The sequence below is a fragment of the Hyla sarda genome, chromosome 1 (genome assembly GCF_029499605.1).
Source record: "Hyla sarda isolate aHylSar1 chromosome 1, aHylSar1.hap1, whole genome shotgun sequence".
In the NCBI taxonomy this organism is placed as follows: Eukaryota; Metazoa; Chordata; class Amphibia; order Anura; family Hylidae; genus Hyla; species Hyla sarda.
Window position 1 is genome coordinate 267,996,100 of NC_079189.1, and position 24,256 is coordinate 268,020,355.

General features: G+C 41.9%; 1 protein-coding gene and 1 long non-coding RNA gene across 8 annotated transcripts in view; one reads left to right on the forward strand and one right to left on the reverse strand.

The window, feature by feature from the left end:
• SEMA6B (semaphorin 6B) overlaps positions 1-24,256 on the reverse strand; it is a 974,413-nt gene that overhangs the window by 844,478 nt on the left and 105,679 nt on the right. For all 7 annotated transcript variants that reach the window (XM_056572065.1, XM_056572058.1, XM_056572042.1 and 4 more), the window contains 2 exons: positions 7,201-7,258; positions 5,333-5,395 (listed from right to left, as the gene is read on the reverse strand). In XM_056572065.1, coding sequence (XP_056428040.1) covers positions 5,333-5,395; positions 7,201-7,258 — 121 coding nt within the window. The remainder of the gene's footprint in view (positions 1-5,332; positions 5,396-7,200; positions 7,259-24,256) is intronic.
• Positions 17,880-18,982, forward strand: LOC130368429 (uncharacterized). The gene is made up of 3 exons (XR_008892458.1): positions 17,880-18,278; positions 18,358-18,450; positions 18,550-18,982. It is a non-coding gene; the product is annotated as an uncharacterized LOC130368429 (long non-coding RNA).

Consider the following 24,256-nt stretch of genomic DNA (forward strand, 5'->3'; position numbering starts at 1 on the left):
TCTCATTCAAAGTTTTCTTTATTTTCATGACTATGAAAATTGTAGGTTCACACTGAAGGCATCAAAACTATGAATTAACACATGTGGAATTATAGACATAATAAAACAGTGTGGAAAAACTGAAAATATGTAATATTCTAGGTTCCTCAAAGTAGCCACCTTTTGCTTTGATTACTGCTTCGCACGCTCTTGGCATTCCCTTGATGAGTTTCAAGAGATAGTCACCTGAAATGGTCTTCCAACAGTCTTGAAGGAGTTCCCAGAGATGCTTACCAAGTGTTGGACCTTTTGCCCTCATTGGGTTCAGGTCCGGTGACTGTGGAGGCCAGGTCATCTGGCGCATCACCCCATCACTCTCCTCCTTGGTCAAATAGCCCTTACACAGCCTGGAGGTGTGTTTGTCCTGTTGAAAAAAAAAATGATGGTCCAACTAAACGCAAACCGGATGGAATAGAATGCCCCTGCAAGATGCTGTGGTAGTCATGCTGGTTCAGTATGCCTTCAATTTTGAATAAATCCCCAACAGTGTCACCAGCAAAGCACCCCCACACCATCACACCTCCTCCTCCATGCTTCATGGTGGGAACCAGGCATGTAGAGTCCATCCGTTCACATTTTCTGCGTCGCCCAAAGACACGGTGGTTGGAACCAAAGATCTCAAAATTGGACTCATCAGACCAAACCACAGATTTCCACTGGTCTAATGTCCATTCCTTGTGTTCTTTAGCCCAAACAAGTCTCTTCTGCTTGTTGCTTGTCCTTAGCAGTGGTTTCCTAGCAGATATTCTACCATGAAGGCCTGATTCACACAGTCTCCTCTTAACAGTTGTTCTAGAGATGTGTCTGCTGTGGCATTGACCTGGTCTCTAATCTGAGCTGCTGTTAACCTGTGATTTCTAAGGCTGGTGACTTGGATGAACTTATCCTCCTCAGCAGAGGGGACTCTTCGTCTTCCTTTCCTGGGGCGGTCCGCATGTGAGCCAGTTTCTTTGTAGCTCTTGATGGTTTTTGTGACTACAATTGGGGACACTTTCCACCTAGAATATGACTTATTTTCAGTTTTTTCACACTTTTTTGTTATGTATATAATTCCACATGTATTAATTCATAGTTTTGATGCCTTCAGTGTGAATCTACAATATTCATAGTCATGAAAATAAAGAAAACTCTTTGAATGAGAAGGTGTGTCCAAACTTTTGGCCTGTACTGTGTGTGTATATATATATATATATATATATATATATATATATATATATATATATATTACACTCCCCGCCGGCTCATTAATAAAGTAATGACCACGCCAGCGCATTTATAATCTGAGCCCCCCAGAGCAGTTGTTATAATTTTCCATTGCAGTGCTATATGTGAATAGTATATCTATCAGAACGCATCCAGCAGCCGTTCGGCCGATGATCCAGATAGATATACTATTCATTCTTGGCGCCGGCTGAATATGTATATAGATGTGCTGGGGGGGGGGGCAGACATATAGCATTATAGCATCCGCTTCTATATACATATGCAGCCGCCGCGCTATGAATAAATATGTATATATAAGCGCCGGCGGGAGTCATTGCTTTATTAATGCGCAGCGGGGGTATATTTTTATAATGCGCTGGGGGCTAGATATATAGTGCTATATGTCTGCCCCCCACTGGCAGCGCTATATATCTTGCCCCCCCCCCCCCACAACACTTTTCATATACATATGTCCCCTCACATCGTTCATTTATAAATTCCCCGCTGGGAGACCTGAATGTCTCCTCAGTACCGGCCATTCAGGGCTCCCAGCGGGGAATTTAAAAATGAAAGTAAAAAATACATCATGATCGCAGGGTTGCGGACCATGTCGCCTGCTCCCCTGCTTAGTAACTTCTGAACGGATCGGGTCTCAGAAGTTAGACCCGTGCGATCAATCCCTCAGCCCCTGTACTACAACCCCCATCATGGAACAGAGTCTGATCTATGATGGGAGTTGTAGTACAAACACTAATGTAGCCTCCCCAGCTGTCTGCAGACTCCCGCAGCTGGGGAATTACTACTCCCATCATGGAAACAAGTCTTTTCCATGATGGGAGTAGTAGTAGTCTTTAAGCAGAGGTGTTAAAATGGCCATACATACATACAGATGTTATAACAGCTCTTAAAGGGAACCAATCATCAGATTTTATCCTATATAACGCTTGGCAAAGCGTTATATAGGGTAAAATCTTTATTTTCATCATTCCCGGGGGACGCTCCTGCCCCCAGGGACGGTGAAGATATGAAGTTATAAACTAGTCACCACCGCCGCCGTAAGTAGTCACCTGGGCGGGGAGCTCTTCTCACCTACTCCCGTTCTTCGGCCGGGAGCGACGCCCCCTCCGCTTGATTGATGGGCAGCGTCATCGCTCTGCTCCGTCTGTTCAGTGAGTGGAACAATGACGCGGCCCATCAATCAAGCGGAGGGGGCGTCGCTCCTGGCCGAAGAATGGGAATAGGTGACTACTTACGGCGGCGGCGGTGACTAGTTTATAACTTCATATCTTCACCATCCCTGGGGGCAGGAGCGTCCCCCGGGGATAGTGAGGACAACAATTTTACCCTATATAACGCTTTGCCAAGCATTATATAGGGTAAAATCTGATGATTGGTTCCCTTTAACAGCAAGTAACAAGTGACTAAACTCTAGGAGGGTTCAGCCGACATTTTCAAAAGGTCTACCCTGGTCTATATTTTTGCACCTCTGACCACTGTTACTTTAAGCATTAGTAACTCTGGGATGCTTTTACCTTTCATTCTGATTCCAAGAGAGTTTTTTCTTGACATATTCTACTTTGTTAGTGGTAAAATTTTGTCAATACCTGCATCATTTTTTGGTGAAAAAATCCAAAATTTTATGAAAAAATTGCAAATTTTCTTTTTTTCTAACTTTGAAGCTCTCTGCTTATAAGGAAAATAGGCATTCCAAATAAATTATATTTTGATTCACAAGTACAATATGTCTACTTTATATTTGCAGCATAAAGTTGCCATGTTTTTACTTTTGGAAGACATCAGAAGGCTTCAAAGTTCAGCAGCAATTTTCCAATTTTTCACAAAATTTTCAAAATCGGAATTTTTCATGGACCAGTTCAGGTTTGAAGTGGATTTGAAGGGCCTTCATATTAGAAATACCCCATTATAAAAACTGCACCCCACAAAGTATTCAAAATGACATTCAGTAAGTATGTTAACCCTTTAGGTGTTTCACAGGAAACAAAGTAAGTAAAGAGAAAATTCAAAATCTTAATTTTTTTACACTCGCATGTTCTTGTAGACCCAGTTTTTGAATTTTTAAAAGGGGTAAAAGGAGAAAAATCTTCCTAAAATTTGTAACCCAATTTCTCTCGAGAAATTCGTCAATCACCTGTGGGGTCACTATACCCCTTGTTACGTTTCGTGAGGGGTGTAGTTTACAAAATGGGGTCACATGTCGGTATTCATTTTTTCATGTTTATGTCATAACCACGGTAAAATCAGCCACCCCTGTGCAAATTACTAGAGATGAGCGAACTTACAGTAAATTCGATTCGTCACAAACTTCTCGGCTCGGCAGTTGATGACTTTTCCTGCATAAATTAGTTCAGCTTTCAGGTGCTCCGATGGTCTGGAAAAGGTGGATACAGTCCTAGAGACTCTTTCCTAGGAATGTATCCACCTTTTCCAGCCCACCGGAGCACCTGAAGGCTGAACTAATTTACGCAGGATAAGGCATCAACTGCCGAGCCGAGAAGTTCGTGAGGAATCGAATTTACTGTAAGTTCGCTCATCTCTACAAATCACCAATTTAGGCCTCAAATGTACATAGTGCGCTCTCACTCCTGAGCCTTGTTGTGTGCCCGCAGTGCATTTTATGCCCACATATGGGGTATTTCCGTACTCAGGAGAAATTGTGTTCAAAATTTTCGGGGTCTTTTTTTCCTTTTACCGCTTGTGAAAATAAAAAGTACGGGGCAACACCAGTATGTTAGTGTAATTTTTTTTCTTTTCTTTACACTAACAGGCTGGTGTAGCCCCCAACTTTTCCTTTTCATAAGGGGTAAAAGGAGAAAAAGCCTCTCAAAATTTGTAGTGCAATTTCTCCCTAGTACGGAAATGCCCCATATGTGGCCCTAAACTGTTTCCTTGAAATACGACAGGGCTCCGAAGTGAAAGAGCGCCATGCCATTTGAGAACTAAATTAGGGATTGCATAGGGGTGGACATAGGGGTATTCTACGCCAGTGATTCCCAAACAGGGTTCCTCCAGCTGTTGCTAAATTCCCAGCATGCCTGGACAGTCAGTGGCTCTCCAGAAATACTGGGAGTTGTTGTTTTGCAACACCTGGAGGCTCCGTTTTGGAACCACTGCCGTACACTACATTTTTCATTTTTATTGGGATGCTGGGAGATGTAGTTATGCAACAGCCAGAGTTATGCAACTACAACTCCCAGCATGCCGAGACAGCTGTTTGCAAACTGTGGCCCTCCAGATGGTGCAAAACTACAAATCCCAGCATGCTGAGACAGCATACTGCTGTGTGGGCATGCTAGGAGTTGTAGTTTTGCAAGATCTAGAGTGCCACAGTTTAGAGATCACTGCACAGTGATCTCCAAACCGTGACCCTCCAGCTGTTGCAAAACTACAAATCCCAGCATGCCCAAACAGCTGTCTGGGCATGCTGGGAGTTGTAGTTTTGCAACATCTGGAGGGCTACAGTTTAGAGACCACTGCATAGTGGTCTCAAACTGTAGCCCTCCGGATGTTGCTAGGCAACTCACCGCCTTCCATAGGATACAGGGAGCCGCATCGCCGTCATCTGCTGCCACCGATCCCCTTTGCTGATCGTTGCCTCCGCCGCAGTGAGTGAACTACGGCGCTGGTCCCTTTCGGTTTCCCCATTCTGCCCCGCCTATTGTGGGTGGGCAGAATGGGGAAACTGAAAGTTAACCCAGGTGCCGCCGATCTGCTATTGGTTATCACTTATAGACGACCAATAGCAGGGATAAGAGGGGAGGCACCCCTGCCACCTCACTCCTATCGCTTCAGGAGGATCGTGGGTGACTTGGACAACCCCGATCCCCCTTATTTTCTGCGTCACCAGGTCACCATAGACCCGTATGACCCAGAATCACGCAAAATCAACGGCGTGAATTCACCGGCGATTTGTGGCGATCGCCAACATGGGGCGCGTACGTCCTTGGTCCTTAACTACCACGGTGCTTAGACGTACGTCCCTGGTCCTTACGGGATTAATACATGTATACCACAATGTCTATGTGAATTGACAAATGTATATGGTATGTAGGGTAAGTATATATCTTCCTACCTCCTGTTTTCCTTTCATACGACACACATGTATGTCTTGATTACTTGATTTCCAGATGAATTTCTGTGTATAGATCATAAACAAACAAAATTAGTCATTAAAACAAGGAATTAAAGGAAATCCGTCATCAGGTGACACTGATAACAATGATACTTACCTAGTCCCAATCTGTTCCCTGGTGCTTCCACAATCTTCCGCCGTATCTTCCGTTCTGGTAAGAGGGCAGAGCTTTGTGACATTACCCCTGCCATTTGCTAGCAGCGGGACCCAGCTAGCAAACAGTAGCAGTGATGTCACTAAGCTCTGCCCATGCCCCAACGGAAGATTGTGGGTGAACCAGAGCACGGAATGGGACCAGGTAAAGAACATTGTCATCAATGTCACCTGCACTACCTGTCAGTACCGACTTTTTAGTGCAGGTGACACTGATGACAGATTTGTGTTAAATAAACTACAGATGATAGCTTTAACATTTAAAGTCAAAGACAGAAGCACTTTAAAGGGTAGCTCCCACCATCACTTTGTTTTTTTTCTGTCCCTGCCTATTACCCATCTATCCCTAACCCCCTCCCTGCCTTGAATTTTTTAAATGTATTACTTTTTTTACATATTAAAAATGCCTTTTGTCTGCCTGGCAGTGTGCTCACTACCAGGCAGACTTCCCCAACAGGCACAACGTCACTGATGCCTGCTGGGGCAGACACTTCTGCCCATAGTTCACCTTCACAGGGTGCCTCCAGCTGTTTCCCCACTGCAACTCCCAGCTTTCCCTGACATCTATTGGCTGTCAGGGCATGCTGGGAGTTGTAGTGGGGAAACAACTGGAGGCACCCTGTATAGGTGAACACCGGATCTGTGATGGCCGCACATACCGCTCCCCCGGCCCCGTCGCGCCGCTCAACCCACTCCCCGGCAGAACAGTCAAAGCAGCCCACGAACCCCCCCCCCCCCGGCAAAAGAACAGTGACAGCAGCCCGCAACCCCCTCGGCCACGCCACTCCGCGCAACCCACTTCCCCACCTCACCCGCCTTAGTTCACCTATTCAGTGTCCCTCCAGCTGTTTCCCCACTACAACTCCCAGCCCTGACATCTATTGGAAACTGGAGGCATACTGTATAGGTGAACACTCAAACCCCCCCCCCCCATATAATACTTTACCTTTTCCCTGGGAGCCTGCGCGCATCCACTTCCTCCAAAGCGCTCGCTCCCGCCTGTCTGATTGACAGGCAGGAGCGAGCACCGCAGTGACTGAATTTCGACTCGTTGCCAGTCTTCAATGAGTCGAAATTCTGTAGTGACGTCATTGCAGAATGCATTCGGCCACTAGGAGGGCGACCCCTAGTGGCCGAATTTAAAATTCCAAAGTCAAGTCTATTCTAGTCTGCGTGGTGTATCTAAAGTCTATTACAAGTACTCCTAGTCCGAGCAAGCTGCAAAGTCCTTCTGTGTTCTTGACCACCTCTCTGAGATCCTGGCCTAGTTGTAAAGACTATAACAAATGTCTGACCTCAGTAAAGCCTCTGTTAACCATAACCTGATCTTGGACTCTTATTGCCCTGCCTAACCTTGAGATAGCGGAGATATTGTTTGGGTGGTTACCAATCCCCAAAAACCACTCTGGTGTCACGAACATTAAGGGTTAATAATACCTCACCCCTGGGGTTAATACCATCTGCCCCATCCACCTGCACCAAAGTCACACCATAACTTTGGGGTCCCCACATAAACAATTTTTTTTTTATAAAAAAAAAAGACAAGTTACTCTGTATGAAATTATATTAATATATAAATCTATCTGTTTGTGTATATCTAACAGACCTATTAATGTTTACTATGGAGACATTATAATTGTGACATCATTACTTACCTTTTGGTACTTCAATTCTAGAGTATTGGTATCCAGCAACATTTGATAGAGAGCATCCCTACAAGTAGAGACAACTGTATTAAAAACATATTTATCTAAGTATGATTATAATATCTAGTAAAAAAAGAAAAAAAGAAAAAGACAAGCATTAAGTGATAATGGAGGTTAACATAATTAACTGATTAATGGAGGTAGGAACCAGGAAAAGGTAGGAAAGCTGTACGTAGTGCTTCAGTAGTGTATAACAATGCTATCCAGCCTTATTTAGGTGTACAGAAGTACAATACAGCAGTCTGTTATTAACCCCTTAAGGACCAAGACCATTTTCACCTTTAAAGGGATACTCCGCTGCTCAACGTTTGGAACAACCTGTTCCGAACGCTGGAGCCGACGCCGGGAGCTTGTGAAGTCATAGCCACGCCCCCTCAATGCAAGTCTATGGGAGGGCGCGTGACAGCGGTCACGCCCCCTCCCATAGACTTGCATTGAGGGAGCGGGGTGTTATGTCTTGGGGGGGGGCGGGTATATGACATCATGAGCTCCCGTCGCCAGCTCCAGCATTCGGAACGGTTTGTTCCAAAGCAGCGGAATACCCCTTTAAGGACCAGAGCGTTTTTTGCAAATCTGACCACTGTAACATTAATAGACAACATAAATAACTCTAGGATGCTTTTCCTAATCATTCTGTTTCCAAAACTGTAATTTTTTTGTGACATATTCTACTTTAACAAAGTGGTAAATGTTCGTCGATACTTGCATCATTTCTTGAAAAATTCCCAAGTTTCATGAAAAATGGGAAAAGTTAGCATTTTTCTGCTAGCAAGCTCTCTGCTTGTTAGGAAATTGGTCACACCAAATAAATTATATATTGATTCACATATACAATATGTCTACTTTGTGTTTGCATCATAAAGTTGACATGTTTTTCATTTTGGAAGACATCAGAGGGCTTCAAAGTTCAGCAGCAATTTTCCACAAAATTTTCAAAATCTGAATTTTTTCGGGGACCAATTCCGTTTTGAAGTTTATTTAATAGGCCTTCATATAAAAAAAACACATAAATGACCCCATTATAAAAACTGCACCCCTAAAAGTATCCAAAATGACATTCAGAAAGGGTGCTAACCCTTTAGGTGTATCACAGGAACAGCAGCAAGGTGAAGTTGAAAATTCTAAATCTTCATTTTTAACTCTCGTACGTTCTTGTAGACCCAGATTTTGAATTTTTACAAGAGGTAAAACATCTCCTGTACATTTTACTAAACTACTTACCTATTTGGATGAGGACATTGAAGATGCGGAGGGTTACTCTGATTTTGAAAGACAAGGAGCAGAGGCGGCCTGTACACCCTTTTTAGGTGGGAATAGTTCCAAATGTAATCCCCCGTTTATACCAGGGAGCCCCATAGATTTTTTTATAAAGCCGTGCTAAAAGACATCAATGCCATCATATACCCTCAACCCACCCCAAACATTTCCGTAGCTGAAACCAGAGCACTAGATTGGCTCGCTACACACAGAGATAGTAGTCTCTAAGGCGGATAAAGGGGGTGGAGTGGTAGTATGGTATAGGAAAGAATACGAGGCAGAAGTTGATAACCAGCTAGGGAACCTGATGGTGTACGAAAAATTTTCCTCCAATCCTACAGCTAAAATTAAAGAAATTGTACGGGTCTTTCTCAAAAAGTATACAGACAAAATAATTATTTCAGAAAAAAACAGCTATTAAACTCCTCCCTAACAGTCCCAAATTTCCATCTTGGTACATTCTTCCGAAAGGGTTGGCTCGGTGACCGAGGCACTGTCTAATTACGTGGAGCTGCTACTGTCCCCGTTATTAAAAGAAATGCCCACATACCTTAGGGTCACAGGTGACTTGATTGATGCCTTGGATGGCTTTTGCTGGCAGGACCAGTACCACCTTGCCTCCATTGATGTGGAGAGCCTCTATACCCGCATCCCCCATGATGCGGGTATACGGGCGACCCAAGAGGTATTGGCGAGTACGGAGAAGTCTCAGGATTTTGTTAATTTTGTTTGCGAAGCCCTTTCAATTGTTCTATGCAATAACACCTTCACATACAACGAAAATTTATATCTGCAAAGAGACGGCACGGCGATAGGCACGCCTATCTCGTGCACGTATGCCAATTAATTTTTTTCCATTTTTGAACGGAATTATATTTTTTCATCCACTAATTGATTTATATGAAATATTAAATTATTCCTTAGATTTGTGGACGATATTTTCGTTGTGTGGGACGATGAATTTGTTGCATACATCAATTCATACATCAATTATTCCAACACTGTAAATATGACGTTTACTCATTGTTTTGAGGACCAATCACTGAAATTCCTTGACGTCAAAATTCAGGTCGAACAGGGTACACTTGTAACTTCAGGATTCAGAAAACCTATTTCCAAGAATGCATTGTTACATTTTGAGAGTACCCATCCTTTTTGTGTTAAGCGCAGTATACCGTATGGGCAATTTATACGTCTTAAAATAATTAATAATAATAACAATGTGTTCTTGGAACAAGCGAGAGAACTGACCACCAGGTTGGTAGAAAGAGGCTACCCCTTTAAAATCATTCAACAGGCCTTCGACAAAGTGAAAGAGATTGATAGAGCTACTCTTTTACAAAATAATAAGAGGAAGAAAATTAAAAATAAATCCCTTAACGGTAAAGAGAAGGCTATTTTTTTCATTTGCTAACACCCCCAGGAATAAAATTATTAATGGTACATAAATTGGTACATAATCCAGCAAGAATCTGATATGAATAAAAAAAATGAACATGTCTAGCCCTATAATCAATTTCAAGCGCAGCAAAACCATTGGTAATGTATTGAACAGAAAACAACACCAGAACAATACAGTGAAGAAACATCATTGGTTACAAGATGTTGTTCCTACGGGCAACATGAAATGTAGGAATTGCTCTATATGTAACCATCTAAGTGTATGAAAAGTCCTGAATTTGGGTGTGAACTTAATTATAGTGAACCAGCTAATTACCTGCCAAACCACTTTTGTGGTATATTGTTTAATGTGTTCATGCGGATTCTATTATATTGGCCGAACAAAAAGAAAACTCCACGTGAGAATAAAAGAACATCTCAGATCAATAAGAACAGGAGTAGGAGCACAGCGCTTCATTACACAAATGCAAACCATTCATAGAGGAGAAATAAAAGGTTTAAAATTTGCAGGTATAGAGAGAATAATGTGTCCTGAGAGGGGTGGGGACAGACATGATAATCTAGCCCGTGCAGAGGCACGGTGGATTATAAAAACTGAAGCACTAGGAGCTTTAGGTCTTAATGACCGTAATGAAATGGGCTCCTTCCTCTAAATATCACATTGCTTTTGCATTTACAGTTACTAGTCTATTGTATTGTACATATTTTTAGACATTTTCTATGCATTTTCTAGTTGTCTTTTATAATCAAATTGTCAGGTGTGTACTATTTATAGACTGTACTGAGCAACAGGAAGCTGTCAACATGGACTTGAAGAAATGCCCGTCAGCGTGAAACTGTGCGGTCGTCCAGGTGAATAGCTCCTGCCGCTCCAGCTCTGTTTGGTCTAGGGGTGTCGGGATGTTGGATCAGCACTTACTGAAATAAATAACCTCAAGCAAGTCAAACAGGTGTGTGCTCCAATTTTCCTTCTTTTCTACATTTGAAGATTACTGCCACTGCTATATGTGAGCAGCACGCTGTATCCTGCTTCATGTTTCATCCCACCCCCACTGCCATATAGACACCTGTGTTGGCTACATCCACTTACCTTCCTTGCCTGCAGTGCCCAGTCGCCAGCTCTTTTTTCTTTTGTCAAGGAGTTTAAAGGAGCATCACATGCTTGAAACAATCTTATTTGTCCACAATTTTGAAAGGGTGCCAATAATTTTGTCCAGCCCATTTTTGGAGTTTGGTGTGACATTATATCCAATTAGTTTTTTCCCTCCCTTTTTTTGTTTAGTTCCAATACACACAAAGGGAATAAACATGTGTATAGCAAAACATGTGTTACTGCAATCCTTTTCTGTGAGAAACACTTAATTTTCTAGAAAAATTTCAGGGGTGCCAACATTTACGGCCATGACTGTATATGTGTGAACAGGGTCCATAGAGCCCATTGATCTAAGGCGTTCACTTAGAATCATACCTTTGTAAGTGCAGTGGAGGTAACTATGATGTTCTAAGATGCAACAGCCTCACATCTCACGAGAGCTGTGGCACAGCTGATATACTTCAGCTGTCTTTCTTCCCACCCGCTTCACTCGCCTCAGAGTAGTAGAGCAGATAAGAGCATACTTCTGTGTGGTATCTCTTCAGTATCATTTTCAGTATTTCTTGCCCTCTAGATTTCTATTAGTGGTCTTTTTCTGTCCACTTGTCTTCTGACCACTTTCAGTCCATACAACATAATTCATTTTGATCAGGGAGATTTCTCTGCTTGAGAGATCTATTCATTTCAGATATACTCAAAAAATATATTAATTCATTGTTATTAATTAATACTATATTTATTATATATTTTAATATATATATATTTATTAATTACATCATTCTTGATTATTTATTACATATTCATTAATATATATATATATATATATATATATTGTGGTCAGTGCTCATGAGTATAGCGTGCCTACCTAACTGAACCCCTATACTAAGCTCTTATTCCATACTAAAACACTCTAACCTATTAAAGCAGTTTGTGTTGTGGCATATACTGGCGCGTACGAGTACACCTGAAAAAATAGAGGGCAAAAACTCAAGAATCAGATCAAAAGCGTTTTATTAACACACACAGTAATCACATCACCAATGATTGGAATGCATGATCCATTTCTGACTTAGGATTGGGGATATATTGCATATAAGTACTGAATTTCCAGCGCCCCAACTTCCTAATCACATGTGCTGGCACACCATGGCGTAATGCCGATGCAGCTGCCCCGATGCGTAGAGAGTGACTGGATATATTCGACAAATCACAACCTAAAGATTTCATGAGAATATGTACGTTTGACAAACAACGTAGTAGTGAGTGCCGCCCCCCTAAACAACAACAGTGGCTCATCCCTGTTGGATCCTAGACCTGTGGAAAGCAAAGCTTGCAACACTCAAACTGGGCACCACTTGTGGGATGTGGGAAAATACAGTATAACAACAACCTTTTTCTGCTGCTATACAATTTCAATGCGTAATGATCTGCATCCCAACAAAGCTGACATGACTTTAACCACGCACCTTTAATTCCCCAGGCCTTAGGAATCCATAATAACCTAAGAATAGAGCGGCCGTTAACGTTAAGCTGTCCTGATATCCAAATGGGGAATTATCTAAATTGTCCGCTACTTGTCTAAACAAGTTAGCTGACAAGGGCTGACGGCTAGAGGGCTTACAAACCTCACTTTTCTGAACACCCTTCAGAGCAGCTATGATGCCTTGTCAGGGCAAGGCAATGTGATATGATGCTGGATACCCGACTGATATAATTTGATGGTATTATTAGCTAGATGCAGTGAAGAGTGGCAAAACCCAATGAATGCAAGTAGGAATGAAATGGTATGTGGGAAATCCTCTTGGTATCTATTGCAGAAAATTGTGGTACAGGGATAGCCCCACCAATTTCCTGGCTAAGGACATAATCACTGAAGACTTGGATCTGCCTTTCAACAGGGTATCAACTGTGGCTGTATTATCAGACACAAAGACGATGGTTTTCCTGTGCCACAAATGACCACACACACTAGCTGCCGCAACAATCGGATATAACTTGAACAATGCAGAATTGGAAATAAACCCTGACAACTGATGTACATCGGCTAACCATCTGTTCCCCCATACAGCTGCAAACCCAAGAAATCGAGGCGTCTGAGAAAATAAAAGGGGACCAATTATCAATGCCTGGCACGAAGAAAGATATCCCGTTCCAATCTGACAAAAACAAGTAATGCTCACATAGGGAGGTCATTGGGTACCAAAGCCATCCACTAGCTAGCCTAGGTAGCCTAGAAATGAAGGACCTGCCTTGGGGTATGATTCTCATAGCGAAATTCAACATACCAAGAACATATTGCAAGTCAACCTTGGTGACTCTAAGGGACAACAATACATTGTGAATGGTACTCTTAATGCGGGCCAACTTATCTCTGGGAACTATTCCTAAAAAGGTAAGTGATTTGCTAGGACCCTCCACCTTTTTGCTGGACACAGGGATCGCCAATTGATCAAATGTGGCCAACAAGTCATTCAAGTCTCTAGGGCGTATATTACCTCATTCTATTAATGAAAATGCATCAAGATAGTGGATGATATGGGTGCAGTCGAACCTGTGTTCTAACTACCAATGTAACGCTTGCGCAAACCTATTGAACAGCCAGGGACTGCTACGGGACGCAAACGTTAACTTGACTTTATCCCGTGCCATTTCCACAGATCTGGTCGTATGGGGAGGAGCTTAAAGGCGTCCGAGGTGTCGGCCTTGGATAACAAAGCTCCTCCCCCCATGCTCAGGATCACTGCTATGGCTTCATCTATGGAGGCATATTTGAGGGCGAATTCCTCAACTGAAATAAAGGGAATGAAGACTTAGCGTTGAAGATGAGTAAGGCGCGGATAAATCATAAATTAATCTATTTTTATTACTAAATTTACCAACAACAAGTCCTATCGGATTCACCCTACAGACATCAAAAGGAGGCGTATCGAAGGGCCCTTGTCGACATCACTAGCAATCAACCCATCAACCATGGTAGGATCTTTTAATGCTGATCTCAGATTCTCACACTCGAATGTAGGACCTGGAAGCGTCATGTAGCCAGTGTGAAAACCCAACTGGAAAGCATCTAACAAGAATTCTATGAATTGGTTATCTGGGTGCTCCGGCAGAAACAGCCCCAAGGACAGCACATCATGCTCTAATCTTTTGCAGACAAGCATTCTTTGGATGTGCTCTAAAGCATACTGCACAAATGGGAAGCAGCCTGCATTGGTTATAATTGCACACTGCATAGTTTTAATTATTGCAGATCTGGGACTTTCCCAGATACTTGATAGGTCTCCGTAGCTTGTCTGTAAGACCTGAAGTCTTCAGATTTTTTGGAGTGGTGGAAGTGGATGTCCCCAGGAGTGACTCATCGGATGCGTTATTAACACTGCTGCACCACACAGTAGTGTGTGCTATAGACTGGCAACGGGCGCACACTGGGGCTTTTAGACCTGAAAAGTGATTGCAGAAGTTTTCTGTATCAATTAACGCCCAGTTCATAGAATAAATAAACAGTGCCAGAGCTGCGGCTGCTTTTGCTGGGATTGACTTGTGATAGTCATAGAATGAGTGGCCACCGTATTGTGCGAAAGTTCTGTCACCGTATATAAATACATGTCTAGCTCCTCTCGTCTCTCCGGTTTCACAGAGCAGATGATATCCATGTAAATTGCAAAGGCCATGCTAAACTCGGCTAGGGACAATTTGTGACTGAGTCTAACATCTTTAGCCTTTAGGATTACATCCAATAAGGCAGTGATACAAAAATAATATATAACTTTTATTCTGATTCTGTATATAAAATACGAAAATTTTAAAAGTCCATAACTGGCAGTATAATTGGTCTTCTTCTTCTTTTTTAGCGAAGAATTGAAATGTGGTGAAACTAAACCAATGGAGATGGGAAATTTGATTGTAAATCTCTCATCTCATATTCTAACAACTGATGAGAATCAGGTACTCAGAAAGGGCCTGTCCTTTGTCCCGGTGAACAAACCCGATGTGTTCGCCTGGATAAAGGACATTCATCTATTTGGGAGACGTCTAAAATGGAGAAAGTTCTTCAAATTACACGATCAAAGGAAATGCCTAGAACTGGGTATAGATACAACCGATCTGGAAGGAGTCAATCTATTATCATCACTATTGGAGGAAAACGACAGGGCCATTGGACAAGGTCCTTTTTCCACCTGCCGTAATAAAAGCAACCTCCTGGCACCTATAGGTGATAGGGACTGCATTGATACCTTCATTGATGTCGTGTGCCATGAGCTGGAAAGATCACTGAATGGCTTTAAGGTGTCTGGTTTTAATCTATCTCGGAATGAACATCTAGCACTTAAACAACTGGAACAGAACGAATCAATCATCATAAAACCATCGGACAAAGGGGGAAATCTGGTACTGTTGGACCATAAACAATATGTAGAAATGTGCTGTAACATCCTGTCAGACGTCACAACATATCGTATTCTGAGTAGTAATCCTACCCAGATCTTTCATAAACAATTGGAATCTATTCTGAAAGAGGCAGCGACCTCTAAATTAATTGACGACAAAGAATACTCATTTCTACTACCAAAAGCACCTCGATTGGCAACCTTTTATGGATTACCAAAGATACATAAAGGACTGCAACCTTTAAAATGCAGGCCAATAGTATCAGGTATCAATAATCTAACACAAAACTGTGGAATCTATTTGGATGAGATTCTAAGACCCTTTGTCACAAGTCTTCCGTCATATCTACGTGATACACAGGATCTTTTGAGCAAAATACAAGACCTAAGTATTGAACAAGACTGGTGGTTGTGCTCTATAGACGTAGAAGCACTTTACAGCTCAATACCTCACGAGGCAGGAATAAAAGCAGTGCAGCATTTCATCCGAAGCAGAGGGGTCCAGTTTGCATTACATAATGAATTCATCCTATTGCTTCTTCATTTCATACTCACTCACAATTTTTTCATCTTCAACTCTGTCCTATACCACCAGCTCAGGGGCACGGCAATGGGCAGCCCAGTGGCGCCCACCTATGCCAACTTGCTCCTGGGCTGGTGGGAGGAAATCATAGTATTTGGGGAATCTAATCAGTCATACCACCACCACATACAATATTGGGGCCGCTACATCGACGATGTAGCGGTCATTTGGTCAGGATCGAGGGAGGACTTTGATGCATTTATGACATCACTCAATGACAACCCGATAGGCCTTGGTTTCACCTCAGAAATCCATAATGATCAATTGGCCTTTTTGGATGTCCTACTGTCCAAAAATCAGCAAGAGGGGATTGATACGACTATACATAGAAAGACCACTGCAGGGAATAACTTACTTACTTGGAGCAGCCATCATCCCTTCCCACTAAAGAGGGGCATCCCAAAAGGGCAATACATGCGCCTACGAAGGAACTGTTCATCTACAGACTCCTTCAAAATTGAATCAGCAAAACTTAGGGAAATATTCAGGGAAAGAGGGTACCCAGATAAAATCCTAAGGGAAGCCTACCAACAAACAAGACCCCTAGACAGGATTCCTCTACTCCAGTCCAAACCAAAGGACCCTTTGGCAAAGGTTCCGACTCGAATCATTGGAACCTTTGATACGGCATCTAAAGAGATCCGCAACATTATATGTCGACATTGGACAATACTGAGTTCGGATCCATTGATGAGTGAACTAGTGGAACCAAGACCAGTCATCACATATCGTAGGGGAAAAAACTTGAATGATGTACTGGTCCACAGTCACTATACTCCCCCTAAAGCAAAGAGAACCTGGCTGGATAAACCAGTGATGGGGACATACCGGTGCGGAGAATGCAAAGCCTGCAAATACATACATGTAACAAAAGAGTTCTGTGGACCTGATGAAACTAAAACATACAAATGCCGGCAGTATGCAAATTGTAAAACCAAAGGAGTAATATATTTGGCCAAATGCCCTTGTCCGCTATACTATGTTGGTAAAACCATCCGCGAGTTTCGGCGAAGAATTTTGGAGCATATGGGTGATATTAAACATCAAAGAGAGAAACCCATTGCAACTCACATGTATCTCAAACATCGTGAAAACATGTATGACCTCAAATTTCAAGCCATCGAAGTTTTGATGAAGGATCCAAGAGGGGGCGATCAAGACAGGATACTTATGCAGAAGGAAACCAAGTGGATCTACCGCCTCGGCACCCTATCACCACGTGGTTTAAATGATTCCCTCTCATTTGTGCCTTTTATTTAAGGCTATTTATTTAAGGTATTCTATTCAAGGCATTCCACCCCCCCTGGGATTATTTTATACCACTAATCATCGGTAACATTCTATGTCATAGATATTACCTATCGTGGCAGAGACTGTATTTAGCACCTTAAACTACTTTTTCTCTTATTTCCTCATTTTTTACATTTAAGGTATTTCACCTTTAATTTGACTAATCTACATTACGGGATCTATATGACTCCCTTGTATTTGTGCCTCCCGTTTTCGATTTAACCCCTACCACTAAACATTAGGAATTTTCTATGTTATGAAAATTCCCCATCTTTGCAGGAATACTATTTGGCCACTTTACTATGTGCAATACTTTATACATAACATCTTTAAGTATTCATTATCAATCGTCTTTTTAGTCACTGGTATTCAAGATCTGTACAGATATTAAACTGTCTAGATTTGTAGCAAAACACCTAGCAAGTTTTCCATTCACTATGCGTCTCTCCCCATGTTCCTAGCGGTGAAACGCATTTGCGTTTCACCAACTTAACCATCGGAGTGATCGAAGGGTGAGACGCATTGGCGGTCCACCAATCGGAACATCACATTACAAAGTAGGCTGGAATTTATTCTCTGGGACGCATATGCGTTCCACCAACCGGAACTGCTCTAATGCATCCGGCAGTGGAAGTTATAAGGGTTGCGTTCCACACCCAGTAACTTCCGGGGACGGATGCGTTCCACCCAATAAACATAACGAAGGCACATAGCCGCGCCTCCTATGACACACTTCCGGCTCACTGGTATAAAACAGTGAAAAAGCCGCGATCATGGCACATCACCTCCATCCAGTGATGTCCAAGCACCTAGAGGCCAATGATAGGGTAAGTGCCGTTTTGACCAAGGGAGGGCTCCGTTTTCGTTGGAAACTATCTGCGTCCAATGTGGGGCACACATCTTTGCTCATTGCACTGTATTGTATCTTTCACTTCAGGCCCCAAAGTGGAAGGTCTAATTAGACCCTAGATGGCAATCTGTCAGTAAATCCACCAGGGCATTATCATTTGCTGGGGTGAGTAACAATAAGTGAGTTATGCATGACAACTAGCAAAAAACTGTATAATGTAAATGGAATATGATGCTTGTTTTAGATCACATGGTCCAGAGTATAAACAATAAACACCGTCAGTCTACATAGGAGAATTAACCACCCAAGCCCTCATACATGGTTATTCAAAACCAAGGTATGAATTATTTATAGATTTATTTATTCTATTTTTTGGCATCATTTTATCATAGTATTTCTTATACAAACATATTTCTGTTTAATTATGTTTTCACAGTTCATCTACATATGCATAGAACCTGAATGGCACTATATCTATGTGTGGAAGTAACAACCACTCTATGTTATTGTCAATAGTGGAACCTACATGGATGTGATGACACATATATGACTGTGGTGTTACATATAAATAATCTTTATGTTTTATTGAATTTAAAGTTATGACATGGTGACCTGTGGTTATTAGACTGACTTTGGACTCTTTGACGGGGTATACAGCACTCTGAATGATTGTTTCGGACTGCAAACTTACCAATCTGGACACAAACTGTGGTTCCAACTTGCCAGTGACTGACTGACACATCTATCTCTTCTATCTAATGTTTATCTGGTCGGTATTAGACCATCTATTGATCTTGACTATCTACTGTTTTGAACTTAGTCCATATATACCTATTTCTATGTACCCTGGTGTGATATGACTATATACTGGTAGCCTATTATCTCCTCCTCGGTTCCCTGATGAACCCCTAAAACAAGTGGGAGAAATGAGAGAATAATTAGCCAACCACCTGCGAGTGGAAATCACTAAACCCCACCCCCACCCACACTAAACGTAGTGAGGGATAGTCCTAGGATGAGGTAGGACTATTTAGATATAGGTATTCACCTGTTACCCTATACCCATCTTTTGAGCACGGTCCTGTGTTGACCAATTATACTGCCAGTTATGGACTTTTAAAATTTTCGTATTTTATATACAGAATCAGAATAAAAGTTATATATTATTTTTGTATCACTGCCTTATTGGATGTTCCTTAAACTTTACATATATAGTATAATTTTTCTCTCCAAGGGCATCTTTATCAATACACCCTATTAGTGAGAAGTCTCATGGGGAAAGGGGTGTTCTTATTGAAGAATAAATTTCCCAGTGATATATTAGTCTTTAGGATTACAGACACATTTTCAGTTACATCATGAGTAGCAATAAGGAGAGACGCCAAATTAACGTCCTTACCGTTGAGTATGCCCTTCTTGAGATTGGCCAGGATAAGGTGGGCCGGAGCGAAATTGGGAATGACGGCATAGAGTCCCATTGATGTAACTGAAACTTGTGGTTGGACAGGCGGAGCAACAGAAACCAGAGGAGTAACACTACAGTTCTCTAAATTCTCCAACCCAGTGGAGAGAGAATTTACGAGAGTATGTAACTGCGTAATGGAACTGTGCAGTGTCTGCATCGATACTTCCCCCGAGCTTGTACTGGCCTGGTCACTAGGACCTTCTTGCTCAGTGACTAACAAACTATGTAGTTTGGCTTTACGGGCTGTGGCCGGATATGGAATTCCTCTGCGCACAAATTCAGCTGTCAGTTTTGGTATGGTCCAACTACGCAGAGAAGGAATACTGCCGTGTTCCGAAGTTCTGGAGGTGTTGTCCAGAACAGAGCCAGTACAGAGCCACTATCCTTCACAGTATGTAGGCCCTTGACAGATTAACAGGTACAAAATGGTACACTAATTAGATGTACGTATGCGGTATGCACGTATGAGGGCAGAAAAATGCTCTACAATACGCCCAAAAACTGTCTTTTTGTAAAACACCAGCCAGTTAGTAATTTAGTTTGGACTTTCACAGTATGTAGGCCCTTGACAGATTAACAGGTACAAAATGGTACACTACTTAGATGTACGTATGCGGTATGCACTGATGAGGGCAGACAAATGCGCTACAATGAGCCTAAAACTCTGTAATTTTTGTAAAACACCAGCCGGTGAGTACTATTGTTTGGACTTTCACAGTATGTAGGCCCTTGACAGATTAACAGGTACAAAATTGTACATTTATTAGATGTACGTATGCGTTATGCCCTTAGAAGGGCAAAAAAATGCGCAACAATACGCAGAAAAACTCTTTTTGTAAAACACCAGCCAGTGAGTAATTTAGCTTGGACTTTCATAGTATGTAGGCCCTTGACAGATTAACAGGTACAAAATGGTACACTTATTAGATGGTATGCACGTATGAGGGCAAAAAAATGCACAACAATACGCAAAAAAAATCTGTATTTTTGTAAAGCACCAGCCAGTGATTACTTTTGCCAGGACTTTCCCTGTATCTAGACTTGTTACAGATACAAAATAGTAGACTGCTTTGATTTAGGTATGTGGTATGCACGTATAAGGGCAGACAAATGCACTACAGTCCACTGAAAATACATATTTTTGAACAGCACCACCAAAAAAAAAAAAAAAAAAAACAGGGATTAAACCCTAAATTGCACTCTGTCACAGTGTGTTAAGAATGGTGTGCACTGGTTTTTATACCATCTACACACAATTATAAGCAGCAGATGATTACTTGTGGAAAAAAAGCAGAGAATTGCGCTGAAAAATAAGGTGATAAGGTGGTTCATAAAGTTCAGGCAGCTTATTGATATGTATGAGGCAACGAAAAGCTATCTGCCCCTCTCTGATGAAATGCTCAATAACGTGAATAGGAGGTTTATGACGTAAAATCCTTCTTAGTGAGAACAAGCAAAGCACTGCACATCTGTCTTTCCACAATGCTGATGTGACCAGCAGTTGCCAGTGGTCCTCTCTCTCTGAGTGCATGGATGAAATAAACCGCAGCAAGATGGCTGTCGATTATTTAGGGCTGTGCAATCACAGGAGTCAATGAATGCTGATATGCATCTTGCATGTGATTCAGGGTCGCCTACCTCCCTTCCCCCCGTACTTTCTCATAATCCCCTGCCCCATGTAGTGACATGTGGATCCGCCATTTTAGGTCTCCTTTAGCCTGGAATGCTGTAAAATGGAGTTTAATGAAGCAATTCGCGCAATAGAATCGTGGCGATATTTGCATTGGTTGCAAATCGAATATATCATGAAATTCGTAACGAATTCGGGTTCATCAACTTCGATTTGCTCATCTCTAATAAACATATATAGGTAATGTCCTAGGCCCAGCAGCATCACTAAACCATGTAATTGCTTAAAAACACAGACAGGAGCAGTCAGCAACAGGAGTGCACAAGAGGGTTTCATAAGCCCTAAGATTGAAAGATCAATGTTGAAATCTCAATTAATATGTATGTAAGTGTTAACATCCAAAAATTTAAGGCTCATGCCCAGCAGCATCACTAAGCCAAGTAATTCCTGAAACACACAGCCTGGAGCAGGCATCAGCATGAGTTTACAAGAGGGCTTCACAACCCCTAACATTATGTTAATGTTTAAATCTGTATAGAAGATGTATGTTAGCTAGTGCTAACATCAAAAAATTTTAGGCACAGGCCCAGCAGCATCACTAATAGTGTTGCTCGTGAATATTCGCAATTCGAATTTTTTTTGCAAATATCGCATATTTGCAAATTCGCAAATATTGCGAATATAGCACTATACATCCACAATTACGAATATTCGCTTTTTTTATTATTATTATTTTTTTTTTGTTCACAGTACACATCACAGTGATCACTGATCATCCCTCTCTGCTCTTCGCATATGCGCATATTCGCGAATATTGAGCCCTCCCTTCTTTAATGGTATAGGGAACTAATGGGCTAGTGCAGTGGTCTCCAACCTGCGGACGTCCAGATGTTGCAAAACTACAACTCCCAGCATACCCGGACAGCCTTTGGCTGTCCGAGCATGCTGGGAGTTGTAGTTTTGCAACATCTGGAGGTCTGCAGGTTGGGGACCACTGCACTAGTGCATTAACTCTGTGATTGTCTGCATGTTGAAACCAATAGGCCCATTGTGGTCTATGGGGATCTCACAGTATGTAAAACTGTAAGATAGCAGGAGGGTCTCGGCAGTAGAGTTGATGGGAGACCATGCGGTGGTTAGCGTCCCGGGGTGGGACGGAGTGTTTCAGTGTTTCAGTGTTACAGTGTTGTGGTTTAACTTTTTACTCGTAATTGACAAATGTAGGTCAATTTGCAATTAAGAAAGCCATTGAACCATGGGAACTAGGTCAAATGGCAATTAACTGAGTGTTTGAACAGTGGGAACTAGGTAAAAAGGGTACCAAATATTGGTATTGGGGTTAATTGAAACTGGATGTAATTTGTAAGGCTGGGTATGAATGAATGAATGAATGAATGAATGAATGGAAGGTTAAGGAACATAGGGGGAGATTTATCAAAACCAGTCCAGAGAAAAAGTTGCCCAGCTGCCCATAGCAACCAATCAGCTCGCTTTTTTCATTTTCAACAGGGCCTCTGCAAAATGAAAGAAGTGATCTGATTGGTTGCTATGGGCAACTGTGCAACTCATTCTCTGGACTGGTTTTGATAAATCTCCCCAATAATGGGACAGAGTAAAGGTTGCCCAGTTGCCCATAGAAACCAATCAGATTGCTTCTTTCATTTTTCAAAGGCCTTGTTAAAAATGAAAGAAGCACCACTCTTCCTCTACACTGGTTTTGATGAATCTACCCCATAGAGGGAGATTTATCAAAACCTGTCCAGAGGAAAAGTTTCTGAGTTGTCCATAGCAACAAATCTGATTGCTTCCTTCATTTTTCAGAGGCCTTTTCAAAATGAAATAAGTGATCTGATTGGTTGCTATGGGCAACTCAGCAGCTTTTCCAGGAAAGTAAAGTTTAACCACAACACTCCGTCCCACTCTGGGACTCAAACCACCGCACGGTCTCCCATCCTCTGTACTGCTGAGACCCTCCTGCTTATCTTACAGTTTTACATACCGTGAGATCCCCATAGACCACAATGGGCCTATTGGTCTAAATGGGCAAAAAATCACAGAGGTAATGCACTCGCCCATTAGTTCCCTATACCATTAAAGAAGGGAGGGCTCAATATTCGTGAAAATTCGCATATGCGCATCGGTTTTCGCATATGCGCATTGATTTTCGCATATGCGCATAGAAAAAAAGAGAATATAACGAATATGCAAATTTCACGAAAATATGACGAATATTAGTCCATATATACGCGAAATATCGCAAAATCGAATATGGCCTATGCCGCTCATCACTAATCACTAAACCTTATAGTTGCTGAAACACACAGCCTGGATCAGGCAGCAGCGGAAGTACACAAGAACGCTTAATAACCCCTAACATTAAAAGGTGAATATTGAAATCTGTATAGAACATGTATGTTAGCTAGTGCTAACATCCAAAAAATGTTGGCACAGGCCCAGCAGCATCAGTAAGCCAAGTAGTTCCGGAAACACACAGCCTGGATCAGGCAGCAGGATGTGTACATAAGTTTGTTGCGAATCGAATAATTCCTGAAATTCGTAATGAATTCATCTTCTTCGATTTGCTCATCTCTACTATCAATATCTAAAGCAATCTTTCAATGCTTTCTTACAGATCTGGAAAACAGACTCTTCTGCAGTTAGAATCTATAATACAGAACATCCTAAAACTATAATCTCAATATGGAGATAATTATTTTAATTTATTTATTCTCCAATCTAAATGGTATAATTCCATACACATTGTCCAAATTAGTCTTAATTAAATGGAATTTTTGTTTTTCTTACCAAGTCTATGTAAGAACCATGCTTTGGCTCTTAAGAACGCTGAATGGTCCATCGCATCTTCACGGGTAGCCATTGGTTTGGTACTGTGTGATCAGTCCAGCTTGCTGGGATCTCACATGGCTTTCATAGCTTCCATCTTGTGGACATCTTTCAGTGGAAGACCTTTGTCTTTGTCTAAGTCTTTCCTCTAGGTGTGTTTCCTCTTTCTTTGAGTCTCTTTGTATATCTGACATCTGGTTTAGC